Here is a 20,327-nt window from a genome sequence, read left to right on the forward strand (position 1 = left end):
ATAAAGTGTAAAAATAACATGGACCACATGTTTGGCTGAACAGCGATGTTAACTTTGTTTACTACATCAGTATACGTACGTCAATATAATTTCCATTGATGTAATCTGAGTTTGTTTCTCCTTCAATGGGCTGCAGTCTCACTCGGGAATGATCATCTGAAATGGAAACAACAGATAAAACGAAGTAGTTTGCTCACAAAATATAAGGTCACATTCCAAAAGAAATCCTTAAAACACATATTACTTTAAAGTCAAATTACAAAGTCTGCACTTTTCAAGTTTCCTGTCTTTTGGTTTTGGCTCAAAATGAGCTATTAGATGGTTATATATACAGTAAAACCTTTCCACTTTGCACTTAAATTATTTATGAACTTCAAAATTCCCAATGATTTTGGAGCTGAATACATCTGATATTCAAACCACTGCTACCACTGCTCCTTCCTCCTGGAGAATGTGAAACAGTTTTTGCAACAGTCAAATTATCTTTCATTAATACATTTAACAGCACTCAATTGTCAAAAGTTCAGTCTTTTGCAAAGTTCTCCTGTTATCAGTGCATAGTGATTATTTAAGGCATATAACAAGGTCTTGTGGGAGATCATTATTTGAAGAGACAAAATAACCAAGACTAAAAATATATATCTCATATATATATTTGTTAATACAAATTAGTTTCATTCCCTCTATATGTTGTTTCAATGATTTCTTTTGAACTGAGGTTACCTGTATCTGAGTACGTAGTGCTATTAGGCGGTCATCATGATGTTGTTGTAAGTATAAGTAATTGTTAGGGCACCTAATGCTTTCTGTATGGGGGAATCTCTATTGTAGTTAAGAACTAAAGAAATAAATAATGAAATAATATATGGCTACGGACAGGAGAAGGACCCAAGCTCACCACCCTGCAGGACAATGGAAGACTCACTGGGGTTATGGCTCTGAGAATCAGGGAGAACATAGATTCATGTCCCATATTCCCTCCTCCTGCCACGGCAAGTTGGTGGGAAAGGGATGGCTAAGGTAGGAGAATGGGCAGGGAATGTCAGGAAGTAGGCAATCCCTTGGTTCCTTCCCATCTTGCACCCCTGAAGCGAAGAGGGTCTGTGACTCTCACAATCACAGTTCCTTCCCAGTGCTTCGCCTAGGGTGTTGCAGCTCTGGGTTGTCCCTAGAGACCTTCTAGTCCTAATATATTAAATAAATCTGAACCAAATTCCAACCCAAGGTTCCCCACAATTGATTATTACTTCGCTAGTTTTTACACATTTCTCCCTTTTATGTTGTTCTAATTAATAGTTTCTAAGTGGGGTGCTTATCAAAAAATCTTGGAATATCCATGTCACAGGCCTTTAATTCCCAGGATCTTATTTAAAAAAGATACCACATTAACAACTTTCCAATCTTCAGGCACGTTTGCTGGCTTATAGATTTGGGGCCTGATCCAGCTCCCAATGAAGTCAATGGAGAGACTCCCATTGACTTCAACGGGAGCTAGTTTGGACTAGTACTGAATATCCTCCTCCGTATCGCCATGATTTCATGTTTATTTCCTTTAAAACACCCTCAAGAGAACCTGCCATTCTACTGACCTCCTTCACTTGAGCTTCTCAGGTTACCTGCTGAATCTTCCTCTATGATTTCAATCTCTGTGAAGGCCACACTTAGATTTCTCATAAATTAATAAATATTTTAAGAATATAAATTTCCTTGTTTTTCCCTACAGGCCAACTAATAAAGCCTGGTAAAGTCCAATGCTAAATGTCCATCAACTTCTTCACTATTTCATTACTTTTTTTTTCTCCACTCTCTCCATGATGGCCAGCTTTCAGTCACAGGTGCAGCTTTTATTACTTCAGATTTGAAGTCTTTTAAAAATTATTTAGCTTCATTCTTTAGTTATCTTCATATAATCTCTTTCCCCTTGTTACTTCACATGTGAATCTTACTTAGGAGAACCTGTGTTCCATAGATAGTGGCTAGGAATACTACAGGGGCTGAAGAAAGACAATTACACAATTTCTATTCGCTTTTTTGGGGATTTAGGTGGCTAACTTCCTTGATCTCTTTGAAAATCCCAGCCAGTATTTGTGTGGTTTGGGCCCATTTTGTGATTTTTAAAGGTTTTTTAACAAATATTAAACAGGCACTTTTTTATGTGTGTGCTTAATCACATAGCTTTTTGACTCAGAGATACACAGGCTATATATATGTGCTTCTAACACATTGTTCTTAAATGGTCTCCACGCTGATTACCTGGGTTTTTACATTTTTCCTTTACCCTTCAGTCTGAAGTTTACTACTTTCCTCAAAGCTTTTAAACAGTCTCATTTCAAGTTCACTGTTAGTGTGTTACCCATGGAGGGGTGGGTGTCACCCTCTATTATGATATCAAACCTAATTTTGCACTGATCACACCACCAACCACTTCAATCTTCAAAATTCCTTATGCTGAAATTCATTTTCCTTTCTAAGCATGAACACGAGCATTTCATCCTGCCCCTTCCTTATGCATGCGCACACGCACATACACACCAGCCTATGGCCAATATTTTCAAAAGTGATTCTGTGTGCCCTGTTTTCCCCCTACAATACATGAATGGACAACTGACTTTCAGAAAGTGCCGAATGTCTGAAATTCACGTCCCTAACAAAGGTATCTCAAATTGGGCACCCAAAGTCATGTCGCTTTTGAAAATCTTGGTCAATATTCTTTTCTCATTTGATGAGGGCTGCAGTAGGTTAAAAATGAATTCTTATAGAGAGTATAAATCTTTCTTAAGGGACAATTGAATATTACCTACGCTCATAAGTAATCACTGTACAGTAAATACAGACACAACTCTATTCTCAAGCATAAGATTCATTTAACAGCATCAAAGCCATTTTTTTGATTCTTAATGTAGAAACAACATAAAAAAGACATTTATATTTAATAAGGAAGAAACACATTTTGTATAGGTGATTAGATCGTGGTCAGCATTTAGCATAATGATGAAGCAGCTCACAAGCTGCTGTAGCCACCTTCTCATTGTAAATGGGGCAGGCTTGTATCTAATTAAATTTACATCACCTGGGTAATGTAATGTACACTGCTACTTTGACAAGCTCCCTCTGTGTTGGCAGCTTGGCGCTATTGCTTTAATTTCCTTACAAAGCAATACTGACTACAAACAATAGCATAATGATGGCATCTTGGAGGATTTAAACAGAGAGGATAAAAGCACTGAAAAACCTACATTAAACTCACATTCCAAAACAACATATGTTTCACTGCAAAAAATATACCTAGAATATATGGCATCTAAGCTATCTACAGTACTTTTAACTTCTTAAATACAGTGTAGCAAGAGTTTTGTTTTTTTTAAATGCCTTAAAAGAAGAAGCCAATATTTTGATGATAACCTAGGGACACAATTTTAAAAGCAGACCTCTAAAATTATTCTCCCCAATTTTGCCCATGCACCCATTTGTTTACATAATGCCCTCACACAGTTCAGGTAATTTCAACAACTAACTACACCATTTGCATAAAACTAATTAACATACAGCACATTTGTTGGCACAATTTTAGAGGCTCTTTTAAAAAGGTTGCCCCTCAACATAAATAATGTGTTGTAATTGTAATTTGTATTATTCTAAATTCTTACTGCCACTTAAATAGTATGGTCTATTGATAACTCATCTCCATGCAACTATTTGTTTCTTAAATATCGATTTACATATTAAAAGTAAGTTGAGATACAATCTAAAGTAACATTTGCCTTCTGAGAGAGTCTTCAGTATTACTTGTAATTACAATTGTTTCATGCATCTAGTATCTTTTACTTTTTTTCCCTCTGCTAGTCATCACTTCTTTACCCCAGATCTGTAGTGCTACTAGTCTTCTACTTACTTCAACTGGGGACCCAAAATGACAGGCTATTTAGAACACTTTAAAAGAGGTGCCTGATGCAGCAAAACCCTAACTAAAAATGTGGATCTATTATCACATCAGGAGATAAAATTTTATAAAGGAACAGGAGGCATACAGATCTCCATATCTCTGTTATTAAGAACCTGTTCTTATTTGCACCATGGGCATTTTTATGCCTAAATAATAATTATATCAATGCAGTGCATGGTTTACAGTCCTTTTTCCTTTGTAGAGAGGTGAAGTGAGTAATGTAGATCTCCTGTCTTATTTTAGTGAAGTCCATTTGTATGGAAGTTTGGTTAATAATGAGAGTCTCCAGGTTGGAGAGCTCTTTTTTGATGTTTGCCTGTTTGCTGTATAGGATGCTGATCAGGTGGTGCCTCAGTTTCTTTGCAATATACTCTCACAAAGAAAAACTTTGTTAAAAAAACATAGGATTCTTTAACAGTATCCACCTACCCAAACATTTAAAGCAAGGAAATATCCAGCTAACGTGTCCTTCTCTAACATCTAAACATCACATTCACTATTTTCATTAGCAGGTTCTACCCGTCTATAAAGAAGTACCATAGGTCTCCAACATGTCCAGTAGAACAATACCCACACCACCTTTGTCTCAATTACCCTGTTTGATGGGATGTAGCTGGCTTTTGTGACTCCCTATTACAGACCTACTAAACTCTGCCCCAGGAAGAGCGAGGTAGGAAGAAAAGAGCAGCAAAGGGATTCTCCAAGACCTGCCTAGAGTGACTTCACTGATGCAGCCATCTGGGAAGCTAGAAAGACCTGGTCCTCCAAGGGCTAAAAGGGCTAGCGATAGCCAATCAGAGCTCAGCAGGCTCAAATAAAAGCGGCTACAGGGCATTAGCAGGTCAGTTCCTGGCTGGGACCAGAAGAGAGAAGAAAAGTGCTCCTCCCTGGCATGGAGATGGAGAAGAATCTGAGGAAACTGGCTCTGAGATAAGACTATAGACAGAAGGGCCTGGTAGGACAAGGCCCAGAGAAACAGGAGCAGTACATGGCTGCTGTGTACAGGGCCCCTGGATTGGAACCCAGAATAGTTGTAGACCCAGGTTCCCAACCAGCCACAGATGAAGTGGTGTAAACCCCAAGAAGGGAACAGATCTTGTTGGGGATCCCGAACAAAGGGATGAATTTAAAAGTTCCAAAGCCAGGGCTGAAGCCAAAAAGACTTTTTAGTTATTAGACTCTTTAATATCCCAGAAGAGGTTCATTTGGTCTTTGTGACTTGGCCAATGGACCAAGCCACTGAAGACCCAACGAGGTCAGCCTGCAGGAACTGCTGGGGGTGAAAAAGGACTGTGGTGCTGCACCTTGCCTCTCGGAGGGGCTCAAGAAGTGAGTATCCTTTTACACCCTGTAACATAAAACTCTGTCTTTAGCAACATCAACACTCATGTCTGTCAGTCATCTATATACCAGTGACCTACGTGTGTTATTTTTCCATGGAGAAGTATCAGGTCAGCATTAAGATTCTGCATAGTAGTGCAATTTAAAGAAGTGTATCTTAATGTTATTGTAAAATACATGAAATTCAGCAGCTTCACTGTTTTATTTTCAGCTATGTAGAGACAGATTATAAGATTTAGGAAAAAAGGGAGATATAGTTAAAAAAGGAAATAAACCGACATCTGTGTGAATGTTGAGGTAGATGGGAACTATATATTTTGTACAAAAGAGCAAACACTGGTTTTCTGCTGTAGTCCACCATGGTCCTTATCTCGAAATCTTGCCCTCACTAAGCTTTTGAAACTCCACCATCTGCTGGTTCTCCTCCTACATCTCTAATCATTATTTCATTAGGAGGATCCTCCTCTTGCCAACTTTCACTCAGCTCCCACAAGCTTCTGTACTTGGCCCCTCCTCTTCTTCCTCCACACTGGTAATCTCATTCACAAACGAGGATTTAATTAACATCTCTGTAATGATGACCCAGAGATCTACCCTTCTCCTGTCATCTACACCAAAATCGTGGCTTGTGTTTCTGACATCTCCTCATGGATGTCCAGCTGTCAACTCAAGCTCAACATGATGAAAAGTTGAGCTTTTGATCTTTCGGATCACTGTGGACAACACTATTATCTTCCCTGCCACTCAAGCCAGTAACCACTTCACCTTGAATGGTCTCTCAGAATAGGTGCTAACTACTAATGATAAACTATCTGTTTGATCTTGTATTTAGCTGTGGCATTCTAAGTACCTTTAACAAACCTGAGGAAGAGCTCTGTGTAGCTGGAAAGCTTGTCTCTCTCACCAACAGAAGTTGGTCCAATAAAAGATTTTACCTCACCCACCTTGTCTCCCAGAAGCTAAACGGAAGTTAACACAGTAGCACAATTATGCTGCCAACACTTACATGCAATGATATTCCCATATCTATTCTTCATTCTGTTCTCATCTTTCTTAGCTGAGTCCCAGGGTGCAGACTGTCCTTCAAAGAAACTCTATTTAAAAAAAAGACAGAAAGAAAGTGACATTAAGAAATTCAGTATGTAGCAACAGGAACCTTAAGAGTAAAGGATAAAGCAATGGAGCAGGTAAGAAATACTACAACAGCCAAAATTACAGTTGTTAAAGTGACATTTAACTAATTTGCTTATCTGATAATGATACCAGGTTCTTCTTTGAACAGCACTTTTTTTCACATGGAGAGTTTGACACAAGAATAAAGTGTGTATCAGCAAGAATGATTTTTGTGCGAGGACAGTTAGTTAACCTTGCAAAAGTTCCGTGTTTGTAATGCTAAGCATAATTGACTAATTAATGTGCATTGTCCAAAATCTGCTCTTAATTACACCAGAGCAAAACTGGAATAAACCCAGTGATATTACTGTAGCAGAATTTGACCCAGTGTTAATAATATACTACCAACAGTTTCACATTTACCTGGTGATAGGTGGCCACTCAGTCTCTTAACACAACAGTGGCATTTTTCTTAATTTGCATTCAATTGGCCTTTTATTAAATACATTATTTACAACATCCCCAAGATTATTAGATTGTCAGAAAAGAAAAATGATGTAATTTTGTGAAAAATACAATCTTATTATTTGTATTAGTTTTATTAAATACAGTATAGAGGTTGGGTGAATATTAGATACAAGTAAAGATGCTAACAATATCTCTTTCTATTAATAAAATAGACCACTTGGTATAAGAAAAACAATACTCTCTTATCCACTTTTCATGTGCAGTTCGGGATCTAAAATAATGACTTTCATGCAGTGTCTTTGTGTGCACTGTGTACATACAAGTCAGGGTCATCCTTAGGCATATGTGGCTGCGTAGGGCACCCAAAAATTTGGGGCAACCCTGGGTCTTGGTGTCCACCCTTCTGCCTCTTCCTATCCCTGTTCTGACCCTTCCTGAAGGCTCCCACCACAGCAGACTGCTGCAGCCTCCTGAGTCTGAGATCTAGTACTTAAAAGTGAAAAAGCCTCCAGCCTGCCAGACATATTAGTACAACAGTGAAACTGTTAAAGATCCATTGAAGTGGTAATTAAGCCATTTAACAGGCATTTGCCAACCCCAGGTATACAGGGTCAGTTTCTGAATTTACTGCCCCTGCCTACACTGGCAAGTTTCTGTGCAGTCAAGCAGCTTTCTGCTCTGTAACTCCTGAGTTGTACACTGCCAAGCCACTTAGTGCACAGAAACTGCACAGCTGCAGTGCTGTAAAAATACCATCCAATGAGAGGCATACAGCTTTCTGCGCCAGGGGTACAGTGCTGTGATTGGCCTCAGGGAGGTGTCCCACAACGACTATTCTTGCCTCTCTGGCGATTGGTTTGAACTCTACTGCCCTGCCTTCAGGTGACAAACTGTGAGCCCCACCCCGTAAACTTCTTGGGAATTTTGAAAGTCCCCTTCCTGTTTGCAGTGGTTTCAGCACATCTTTCCAGGTGGCCAAGCCTGCTCCACGCACCAGGCAATCCCCCACTTGGAGCAATGCTGAGCTGCTGGACCTCATCAGCATTTAGGGAGAGGAGACTGTCCAGTCCCAGCTGCGCTCCGGCTGTAGGAATTATGATACCTACAGACAGATTTCACGATGCATGACAGAAAGAGGCCATGATTGGGACACACTGCAGTGTAGGGTAAAAGTGAAGGAGCTGTGGAATGCCTATCACAAGGTGTAGGAGGCAAACTGCCACTCCGGTGCTGTGTCCACGAGCTGCTGGTTCTACAGAGAGCTGGACATGACACTTGGTGGTGACCCCACCTCCACTGAGAAGGCCAATGTGGATACTTTGGTGGCTTGCGTGCCAGTCAAGAGCACACTGAGCCAGAAGGAGGAAATCTTGGATGAGGATGTAGAGGGAGAGGGGGACCCAGAGGCAGAGGATGACTTGGAGGTCAGAGATGCATACAGCCAGGAGCAATTTTCTACCCTGGAGACCACTAACCAGTTACAGCTGTTGGATCTTGGCAAAGTGCGAACAAGAGAGGAGGCCCCTGGTAAGTGGATTTGATTTTGGGAATCACTGAAGCAAGTTATTGTGTGCAGGAGGGTTGCAGAAAGCAGGCTTGTGTCTGTATGATGCATATACCAGCACGTCTCTAGTCTGAGCGGCAGAATAGGCTGTTGATTGACTCTCTCACTTCATGGGAATCTGCCTCAGATCTCCAGGAAACCTTCATGGAGATACTAGGCAATTTGCTGCCGTAGGTTCTTTGGCAGAGCTGCTTTGTTTCTTGCCCCATTAACGGTAACTTTCCTGCACCACCATGCTGTCAGAGAGCGGGAGGGGGAGGGACCATTGCTGCACATAGGCAGGCCACATTAGGGACAGGGCAGAAGCTGCAGGCTTGGAGACGACCCTCCAATGATTCCCTGCTCACCTTCAACAACGAGATATCTTCCATAATGATCACATCCTGTGGAAAATGTGGGGACGGGAATGGTTATCAGGCCCCCCTACAGTGCTGGCTCTGCCCAAGAGCCACATGCCCAGTGTACAGCAGGGTCTGGGAGAGGGATTTACCCTGCTCCTGCGGCTATTCACCATTTTGGGGGTCTTGTGGCTCATGTGTGCTTGCCTGGGGTCAACCAGTTAGTGACAGGTGTATGAATACTGGCTGTGTTTTAAAATCACTGAACCAGTATTCTGTGTGTTGCAAATAATACCTCTTCTGTAAAATGTTGTGTTTTGGCATCACAGAGATGATCTTGGGAGCCCAGTCTCCCACTTTGTTACTGCCGGCTGAATGGCTGTGCAGAATTAGAAAGTGGCCACGAAGAACTAAGAAAGACTTTCTGCATGATGTTATGATACACTTCATGGCTGAAAAATGAGTGGCAGAACAGCGAGAAGAGGGACCAAAAGGAGAATGCGGCGTGCCAGAATGAAGCCATGGAGCAGCTCTTAAACGTTATGGAGCACCAACTGGATACACTCCAGGCGATACTAGCACTGCAAACCGAGCAGCTCTATGGCCGCCCTCCTTTGCAGGCTGCTGTTGCAAAACACTTTCCCATGAACCCCCCCAGACACCACCAACACACTCATATCAACCTCCTGGCTCCAGTCTGTACCCATGGCATTCAACTCCTCCCCATCACAGTCCAACACTGTGGACTCCCACTACACTCAACACCCCTCCCTCTGCAGTTTGGCCCTGCTGAAGTACAGTACCCACTGCACTGTACTCCAAAGGAGAAGGTTGGATATGATCCCAGGACATACACAAATCTTTTACCATCCCGGCACCCCACCTCCTCCTGGGACCTTCCCTTCCCCCATCCCCCTCAGTGCTAATGTGTTATTTGTTTGACTCTGCCTTCTGGTTGCTGTTTTTTAATAAAAGAATTGTGTTGGTTTGAAAGCAATCTTTATTCTATTAATTGAAAGCAAACAGAGCCCTGCAAAGCAACAGAGAATTATCGTAAACCTTCATATTGCATCGTCTGCAGCAATCACAATCACTGCCTAGCATTACAAGCACTGCACTCCCAAGCATAGCAACAAATACTAGTGGCTTTAAGCTTCAAATTGCTGCCTCAAGGCATCCTTGATCCTTATGGCCCCGCGCTGCACCCCTCTAACAGCCCTGGTCTCTGGCTGTTCAAATTCAGCCTCCAAGCACTGACCCTTAGCGGTCCAGCCGAGTGAAGCTTCCACCCTTCCTTTCACAAATATTATGGAGCGTACAGCATGCAGCTATAAGCATAGGAATATTGTCATCGGCCAGTTCCAGCTTCCCATAGAGGCAGCACCAGCAGGCCTTTAAATGACCAAAAGCGCACACAACAGTCATTCTGCACTTGCTCATCCTGTTTTGAACTGCTCCTTGCTGCTGTCCAGGTCCCCCGTGTATGGCTTCATAAGCCACGGCATGAAGGGGTGGACAGAGTCTCCCAGAATCATAATAGGCATTTCAACTTCCCCTACGGTGATCTTTTGGTCTAGGAAGAAAGTCTCTGCTTGCAACATCCTAAACAGTCCAGTGTTCCCAAAGATGTGTGCATCATGCATCTTTCCAGACCAGCCTGCATTAATGTCTATGAAACACCCACAGTGATCCACAAGCTCCTGGAGAACCATTGAGAAATACCCCTTGTGATTAATGTACTTGGTGGCTGAGTGATCTGATGCCAGAATTGGAATATGCATGCCATCTATCACCCCCTCCACTGTTAGGGAAGCCCATTTGTGCAAAGACATCCACAATGTCAAGCACGTTGCCCAGAATCATGTTTTTTTTGGAGCAGGATGTGATTAATTGCCCTGCACACTTCCCTCAACACAAGTCCAACAATTGACTTTCCCACTCTGAACTTGCTAGCGACCGATTGGTAGCAGTCTGGAGTAGCCAGCTTCCACAATGCAACCACCCTGTGCTTCTCCAACGGCAGGGCAGCTCTCATTCTTGTGTCCTTGCACCATAGGGCTAGGGCGAGCTCCTCACACAGTCCCATGAATGTGGGTTTCCTCATCCGAAAGTTCTGCAGCCACTGCTCATCATCCCAGACATGCATGATGATGTGATCCCACCACTCAGTGCTTGTTTCCCAAGCCCAAAAGCAGTGTTCCACTATGGTCAGCACCTCTGTGAATGCCACAAGCATTTTCGTGTCATAGCTAGTACGCATGGGGAGATCAATGTCACACTCCTCTTACCTTCATAATTTAAGGAATAACTCCACTGCCACCCATGATGTTTTAGTCAGAGTGAGCAGCATACTGGTCAACAGCTCGGGATCCAGACCAAAGAGGCAGAGTGCGCAGTACACAAACTGTTGAAAGATGGTGCCAAATGCGGATAGAATCACAGGGATTTCTGGGATGCAAAACAATGCATGATGGGGGATTGGGACAGGACCCAGGATGCCCCACGACCCCCTCTGCCTTCCCACAACTGTTAGCAGCAGAAAAGGAAGACATGTTCCGTGGGATAGCTGACCAGAGTGCACCACTCTGAATACTGCTGCACGTGTGAGCATGTTATTGCGCAGGCATCTGACAGTGCAAACACACAACAGAGATTTCTCTTCAGCGCTCTCTGAGCAGCGCTGTAACTGCCAGCGCTGTAATTCTGCCAATGTGGACATATCCAAAAACAGTTGTGCATTACTGTAATATTTACTCAGAACATGTCAGTCTACTGGACCTTAGTTTAAAATTTGCTTTAACAATATTTCATTAGGGTGTTGCTGAAGATTATAAAATTACATCTCAACCTTGCTTAGATTTTTAGATGCACAATCTGAGTATTCATCTTTAGCCTTAAATGCTTGGATCTTCAGACATGAGTTTTTTAAATAATTCCTTTAAAAGACCACTCTTATCTAAAATACACATGCGAGCTTGGGGTGCTGTCGGGCATAGGGACACCAGTTTAATAATACTGCATAGGGCCCCATAAATCCTAAGGATGGCCCTGATAAAAGTAATGTAATGTAACACAAATGGATTGTATCATTTTATATTGGAATATTTGCTTTGAGTTTAAGGTTTTTAGTGGTCTCGTTAATAAGATTAATGTGGAATCCTATTGTCAGAATGGGATGGTGACAAGCCATGTTTTAATCTTTTTGTCTGAATGTTCACTAAACCCAGATTCAGTACAGCACCAGGGCATGTGTTTAAGTGATTTACTGACCTGGGGTATAAAACAGTAAAGTTCCCAAGTCAGACAGGGAAACAAGTGAAATTTCTATCCCTCAAAGACACAGTGAGTTATTACTAACTTAGACAGCTAGAAAGTGCTTATAAAATGGAATACCGTTTGTCTCCTTTTCCTTCACACTTCAAACATGTAATCCATGAAATCCTTCATGAATTACACTAGCAAAGGGAGGAAGAATCCAAAGAAGCTCTTAATTTCTTGCTAGAATCAATGGGAGACAAGAACTTGCAGCTCCCAAATGAGCACTTTGAATAAATAATCTAGAGAGCTAAGTTATATGATAGATACACAATGGACCGAATTCATGCCTCATGTAAGCAAGCACAAATCCAGTGGCTTTAGTGAAGTTCTACCCTCTTGCACAAGGGCTGAGTTTAGACAGTTGCATAGGAAATACAAATGCCTGACTCCTTAGCCCCGTGACACCAACAGACAGGTTGTTTTGCATCACACTGAGAAATCCTGATTCCTACCATGAGCTTTCGTAGTCTATTCCCATTGTGAGTAATACATGTTTATGTTAAATATCTACATTTTTCAAAGTGCTTTAGATTGTTTTGATTAATTTTTTAAAAAAGATCTACAAATAAACCAAAATGTTTTCTTTGGGGTTTTGTTTTTCTCTTCCATAAATGTTACTCTTAAAAAAAAATAAAAAATGAAAATCAAGCAACTTCTAAGGAGAATGGAAGAACAATGTCCACTTATGCAGACCCTGTCCTGTTAAGTTTTCTCTTAGGAGTTGCTCCAGTACTACAGTGATGACTGGAGAGGTGAGATAAATGGAAGAAAGAGGTAACTAATGCACTGCTTGACCAGAAAAAATAAACAGTTATTGCAAAAGACAGCTGTTGAACAATTTCTTAGATTCCCAGTATGCCTACAAGGGGGAAAATATGCTGTATGAGGATTGTGATTTCTAATGCACACTAACATGTTGTGCATTAATTAGTCCACGTAGACCCTGCTGGTGCGCTTTAATATAGTGTTTTTGAAACAGTACATTAAAGTGCACTATGCAACTGCTAGTGCGCACCAGCAGGGATTATGCAGACTAATTAATGTGTAACCTGCAAAGCATTATCCCACCATGTAGACAAACCCAGAGACAGAGCAATAATCCATACTGGATTAGAAGAGATCATATTTGTCCCGTAGGTAAAGGAAAAAGCAAATCACTCACAAGTGTCCTAGCAAGACCTTTAATTACTTGTGAGAAATACAAGCTTCATTCCAGTGCCTTATTTTTTTTTTCAGTGTCTTTTAAGCACGTTGCCCTCCTGGGATAGAGTTGTACAAAAGTTCACTGAACTGCACAGGGTATCATGACAGCTGTCCATATTGAGTCATCGGTATTAATAATTCTCTTTAACAGTAGATCCTTAGCCAGAAAAAATGCCTGAAGACATCCTTCAGTTCACCAATGATTGCAAAGACCCTAGGCCTGGTTGCTGGGGTAGGGGAAAAATGAGCTGGAAATGTGCCAGGAGGAAGTGGGGACTCGAGTGGGCCTGGGGGAGCACCCCACCACCGTTGCCATCTCTCCAGCCAGGATCTCTCACAGATAGTCATGATGCTGCACACAGCAGTGACCGTGAGCAGCCTGCATTAGAAGTGGCTGGTCCCACCCCTTCCCACTCTCCACCTGGCCTAGCTGCCAGGGCCAGGTGCTGAGGGTGCCAGGGAGCAGGCACAGCAGAGGAAGGATAAAACCCCTGTTTGCCCCACCCCTCCACGCCCGTTAGGCTAAGCAGAAATCTTGACCCAGAATGCCCCCCTTACGCATTGCCTATGCAAAAAACTACCTTTTCTTAGAGTGAAAATTTCAGTATGAAAACGTCAAATTTGTTACTTTTCATTAACAAGAAAAACCATGATTTTTTTTTTAAAAATGAAAATGTAACAGCTATACAGTGGTATGTAACAGGGATACAGAGTGATCAATAAAGCAGCAACCATCTAGGATGGCTCTGCTTGCTTTAAATCAATGCTGCAACGGTCACCATTAAAAATTCAACATTTGCTAAGAATTAATGCACTGTGCTGCTTACACTAGGAAACAATTGCAATATCTCAAATAAGAGTATGAGATAACTGTTGTAAATTTTGAATTTTATTGATGACTTTTTAACTATGTCATTAGAAAGTCCTACGATAGAAATGTTGGAACCTCTCTAAAAATATGTTTGGAAGGGGTGGGCGTCAGAAGATAGAGATGTGAGTGTGTGGTCTTATGGGTAGACTGAGGGTCTAGAGATCTGGGTACTATTCACAGCTCTGTCATTGACTTTGTTACCTTGGGCAACTCGCTTGCTCTCTCTCTCAGTTTTTCTATCTGTAAATAAGGGTAGTAAAATGAATCTACCTTGTAAGTGCTTCGAGATCTTCCAGTGAAGAATGTTACATGACTATTATTATTATTATTACTACTATTAATACAAAGGCAAAAGACTTAAAAAAAAAATAGCTAGGGTTACTAGGTGACAACAATGTAAGTACCTACCACATCATTTACAAAATGAAAGTACTGAAAAGCAAGGAAATGAAAAGTTAAGACCATCATAAATCTTATGCTGCCTGAATAATAAACACATTATGCACAAGTACAAAGATATGCATATTTCATTACAGCACAACTTTAACTCTGATCCACTGATCTGCTTTTAAATGTAAGATTTTTGTTATTACATCAAATTTCTTGTATCTGAATTTTTAAAAGTGATATTGTTGAGTGGAAAATATCAGTACTTTTTTATCAACTGACAGAACAAATTTTTTGTTAAGTACTTCACACAGCTGTTTCTTGATAAGGTTCATATGTAGTTTAACAGAAAAGTACACAATGTTATTATATATGATACAATCATGTGTATATATATGGACTTGCATTGATGCTGATCATTGTGCCATTCACAACGTACACTGTGAAAATTGGATGCGGTTCCCGTGTAGAACTGATAAATGAAATTGTTTTTAATTGTTCACTTTATTAATGTAACTTCTGTTCACCATTCACTACACTTGCCTACACTGTAAGGCCATGTCTACATCTAAAATTTTGCAGCGCTGGTTGTTACAGCTGTATTAGTACAGCTGTATAGGGCCAGCGCTGCAGAGTGGCCACACTTACAGCAACCAGCGCTGCAAGTGGTGTTAGATGTGGCCACACTGCAGCGCTGTTGGGCGGCTTCAAGGGGGGTTCCGGGAACGCGAGAGCAAACCGGGAAAGGAGACCAGCTTCGCCGCGGTTTGCTCTCGCGTTCCCGGAGCCACCCAGCAAACCGCAGGGAAGGAGACCTGCTTGCTCGGGGTTCCGGGAACGCGAGAGCAAACCGGGAAAGGAGACCAGCTTCGCCGCGGTTTGCTCTCGCATTCCCGGAGCCACCCAGCAAACCGCAGGGAAGGAGACCTGCTTGCTCGGGGTTCCGGGAACGAGAGAGCAAACCGGGAAAGGAGACCAGCTTCGCCGCGGTTTGCTCTCGCGTTCCCGGAGCCACCCAGCAAACCGCAGGGAAGGAGACCTGCTTGCTCGGGGTTCCGGGAACGAGAGAGCAAACCGGGAAAGGAGACCAGCTTCGCCGCGGTTTGCTCTCGCGTTCCCGGAGCCACCCAGCAAACCGCAGGGAAGGAGACCTGCTTGCTCGGGGTTCCGGGAACGAGAGAGCAAACCGGGAAAGGAGACCAGCTTCGCCGCGGTTTGCTCTCGCGTTCCCGGAGCCACCCAGCAAACCGCAGGGAAGGAGACCTGCTTGCTCGGGGTTCCAGGAACGAGAGAGCAAACCGGGAAAGGAGACCAGCTTCGCCGCGGTTTGCTCTCGCGTTCCCGGAGCCACCCAGCAAACCGCAGGGAAGGAGACCTGCTTGCTCGGGGTTCCGGGAACGAGAGAGCAAACCGGGAAAGGAGACCAGCTTCGCCGCAGTTTGCTCTCGCGTTCCCGGAGCCACCCAGCAAACCGCAGGGAAGGAGACCTGCTTGCTGGGGTTCCGGCAACGAGAGAGCAAACCGGGAAAGGAGACCAGCTTCGCCGCGGTTTGCTCTCGCGTTCCCGGAGCCACCCAGCAAACCGCAGGGAAGGAGACCTGCTTGCTCGGGGTTCCGGGAACGAGAGAGCAAACCGGGAAAGGAGACCAGCTTGATTACCAGAGGCTTCCTCCTTCCACGGAGGTCAAGAAAAGCGCTGGTAAGTGTCTACATTGGATTACCAGCGCTGGATCACCAGCGCTGGATCCTCTACACCCGAGACAAAACGGGAGTACGGCCAGCGCTGCAAACAGGGAGTTGCAGCGCTGGTGGTGCCCTGCAGATGTGTACACCTTCAAAGTTGCAGCGCTGTAACTCCCTCACCAGCGCTGCAACTTTCTGATGTAGACAAGCCCTTAACTTCTGTTCCATATTGTAATTCAAACCCCATTTTAAAACACTCACTCCATTTTGTAAAAGCTTCCTCCAACATTCATTTTTGCAAACCCTGCTGTAATCTTATTAGTTTAGTTTAGATGTGTGAATGAGGTATGTATGAATGACGGAATCAACCTCCAGCCCCAGCCTGTCCTGATGAGATAAAGTTCAAATACCAATGGCTGAAGACCTAGACAACAGCCCTAAACAAAGTAAGAAGCATCCATTCTAAAAAGAAAAGGACAACAGAACAACAGAAGGAAGATCAAAGCCAGGTTCAGGGCTGAAAGTCACGCCTGCAATTGATGGCTGATCAATCTAAACCCAGAGGCAGCATGACACAGCAAGACCTATAGACTTTGAATCCAAACTAAAAGCCTATAAAAAAGAAGGGTGAGATGAAAGACTCCGGGTAACATTCTGCTGTCAACATGGAAGGACATCAGTGCCTGCCCAACAGAGATCCAGCTTGTCCTTGTGCCTGGCTTTCCTGGCCAGTTAGCCGCCACAAGCTACGAATCCAAGCTACAAAATCAAGCTATGAACTTAAGCTATCTTCAGGACTGGTAACTATGCAGCAGCTGCAGAACATTTGATGGATGTGTGTGTGTGTGTGTGTGTGTGTGTGTGTGTGTGTATAGGTATTAGGTATAATGTGTGTGTATAAGAATTAAGATATTAGTTATTAGTCATAAATCAAATTATCATAATAAATGTGGCATCTTTGTCTTGTCCCCTTTAATAAGATCCTGTTGGTTTTTATTGGTCTAATATAATTGGTATAACACTCAGAATTGTGAGTTACTGTGCTACCTCTCAGACACAGCAGTGGAGAGTTTTGCTGCTGCTAAAGTATGTATCACTTCCTTGACACACCAGCTTGTCTGCACAGCTAGCAAACTCTTCAGACTCTGTCAGTCAAAACTTTGTCTAGCACAGTGGTTATCAACCTGTGTTCTGTGGAGGTCTGCAGACTACGTCTAAGATTTCCAAAGGGGTCCACACCTCAATTAAAAATTTTTAAGGGTCTGCAAATTTAATAAGATTGAAAATCACTGGCCTAGCAGATAACTATCAGAGAAACCCAACTGCCGAGTTCCTCAGAGATTTATCTTGCAGTCTTCTGCCCTCTCCATGAACACTCAGAGGCTATTAAGTTTGCTGCTTCCTGTAGCAGTTTATTATCTTAACTGGGGTCAACAAACACTCTATTTTAACCAAAACACTAAACTGGTATACGGTAAAAGTAAAACAAGTTTATTAAACAAAAAGTCATAGGTTTAAGTGATACCAAGGATAAGGAATAAAGATAGAAAGGATAACAAACCTCCCAAAACTACATATATGCTTCTAAAACTAAAACATGATTTAACAAACTATACTGTCTTGTTCAAAGATATGTTTCTCATCAAGTCTCTTTTCTAGCATGACTGACCAGACTCTTTAGCCAGCATCCTTCACAGAGCTCAGAGTGCTCAGTTTCTTTGTCTCCTCAGATGAAAGGTAATCTAGGGATTCTCTCCCTCTTTCTGTATAGCCCAGTATTATTCTAAAGCCCCGTGTCTCTCTGCCTTTCCAGACTACTGTACCCCTTTCAGAAGTCCAATTTGTCTTGCATAACCCAAAGTTTCACCTCACTTAAACACTACTTGCTTACAAAATCAGACATAAAAATACAAAAGTGTCACAGTACTCTGTTACTGTAAAATTGCTGACTCATTTTACCATAAAATTATGAAATAAATCAATTTAAATATAAATATTGTATTTATATTTCAGTGTACAGTATACAGAGCAGTATAAACAAGTAACTGTCCGTATGAAATTTTAGTTTGTACTGATTTCGCTAGTGCTTTTCATGTAGCCTGTTGTAAAACTTGGCAAATACCTAGATGAGTTGATGTACCCCTGGAAGTTCTCAGCGTACCCCTGGTTGAGAACCACTGCTCTAAAGGGAATTCCAAGATAAAGTTCCTTTTCCCTGCTAGGTGTAGATGCTGTGCTGTCTGGGCAAGACTCCATGCTGTTTTCTCCCATCCTGGTGATTTTTAATATGCAAATAAGCTCTTCCTGTAACCTCCAATACAAATGAATAGCCCACTGAATTTGGCCATGCCTGGTTTGAGGTATTAGTCTCATTTGTTTGTGTTGAGGAAACCAGTTTATCAACTCTCCCTGACATGTCTGATTGAAACACATTTTATTCACATATCACCAGCACATATATAAAGTTTTGTGGAGGAATTGTACAGACATCACAAAAAAATATTAATAACCAATGACTTCTTAATTTATCAATGATATATTACATGCTACCTTTTGTATACATAGCATGACAACAGTGTGCTGTCTGGCACTGGGGTGCTCTTAGGATCATATACATATTTTATATATATAATTTTTATATTACTTATTCGGACAGCTGTTGAGCTTATATTTTGAGATCACAGATGACAGAACTCCATTTATTTTGAGTCAGAGTTAAGGTTATGGTCTCATGATAGAATATTCTTTATACTAAGAATGTTTTTTGGCCCAGATCCTGCAAAACTTATACACGTGGTTTATTTTAAACAGTGTCTGAGTGTTTGCAGGATCAGGGTGTTTATGTAACCCATGTGGCAAGAACAGTTTTCATGATGTTCTTGGCCTTTAATTTCTTTGTTTTTCAGAGGTTTGCAAATAGTGCGATAGGTAAGTATACTTGTCACCTGAAAACCTCAACTAGATTTTGAAAGAAAATTTTTTGGAATTTCCCAGGTTGGTTTGTTGGTTTTATTATAAGTGTTTTAAAACCCAACATGCATACTCCTTAAGTAGCTTTGACGAAAGAGTTGGTTGAAACAGATGGTCTACAAGCTGTACATCACCCCAAATGTTTGTGAGGAATGTCACACACACTCAATGTTGGCAGCTCCACTGTTCACAAGCAATACTTCATTCTGCTATCACTGCTTTGGTCTTTGAAAGAGAATTTGATAGTAATGGGGCCAGAGGAGAATATATTTACCGTCAGCCCTTTCTCCTCAGTCAGCTCCAATAACTGAGAATCCATGTCTAGTTTTCAAGCACTGAGAATATTTTAAACATTTTACTATGACTGTCCTTAAACTGTCTGTTGCACAAGCCAATGTAAAAATCTCTAATCAACGTAATCAACCTATCATCATTTATAAAGCACTTATCACTATGTTATTGAAACTGAAGTGTGTACATGGATTAAAAAACAATAATGGCTGACTGAGGGTAGCAAATCATCGGCATCTTTGAGATTTTCTGGGAAAATTCTTCTACCTGCTGAGACTTTCTAATACAATTTTGAAAATTTTAGTATTCTATTTTTGGAGTATGAGGGGAGCTGAAAATCTGTCTTAAAACAGATCCCTAGTTATAACCTTAATTACAGAGACACATCGCATGGTTGTTTCTATCTAGCCTGATTCAAAAGAAATGATGTGCACTGCACACATTTTAGATGTAGACTCACCTGAGCTACAAAGCTGTCGAGGCCGGACATATTTCAATTAGTCTACAAACACTTTAATGAGGAAGACAGCAACCCCCCCAACTCTTTAGAGTATTAATCCCCATAGCCCTTACTGGCATTAACTTTTTAAAAACAGAAAGTTACTCACCTTGTGCAGTATATTTCGAGATGTGTCTCTCTGTGAGTGCTCCGCTTTAGGTGTCAGATCAACATCTAATTGGAGCACCCACAGGGACACCACTTGAAGAAGAATGAGAGCTGAACTACACTCTCTCCTTTGACTGACTGCAGATTAACTACCACCTCAGTCACTTTTTTTTTTTGTTTAAAACACAATAAGAACACACAATAAGAACAAAATATGATACTTCCCATAA

The 20,327-nt window shown here is 41.9% G+C and overlaps 1 protein-coding gene across 1 annotated transcript in view; it reads right to left on the minus strand.

Annotated features, from left to right (window-relative positions):
• The window catches only part of PTPRM (protein tyrosine phosphatase receptor type M), a 719,823-nt gene that overhangs the window by 75,050 nt on the left and 624,446 nt on the right, over nt 1-20,327 (minus strand). Inside the window, 2 exon segments of the mRNA XM_030552787.1 lie at nt 80-156; nt 6,291-6,378. Of these exon segments, the coding sequence (XP_030408647.1) occupies nt 80-156; nt 6,291-6,378 (165 nt within the window).

This window comes from Gopherus evgoodei, chromosome 2, assembly GCF_007399415.2.
Source record: "Gopherus evgoodei ecotype Sinaloan lineage chromosome 2, rGopEvg1_v1.p, whole genome shotgun sequence".
Classification (NCBI taxonomy): Eukaryota; Metazoa; Chordata; order Testudines; family Testudinidae; genus Gopherus; species Gopherus evgoodei.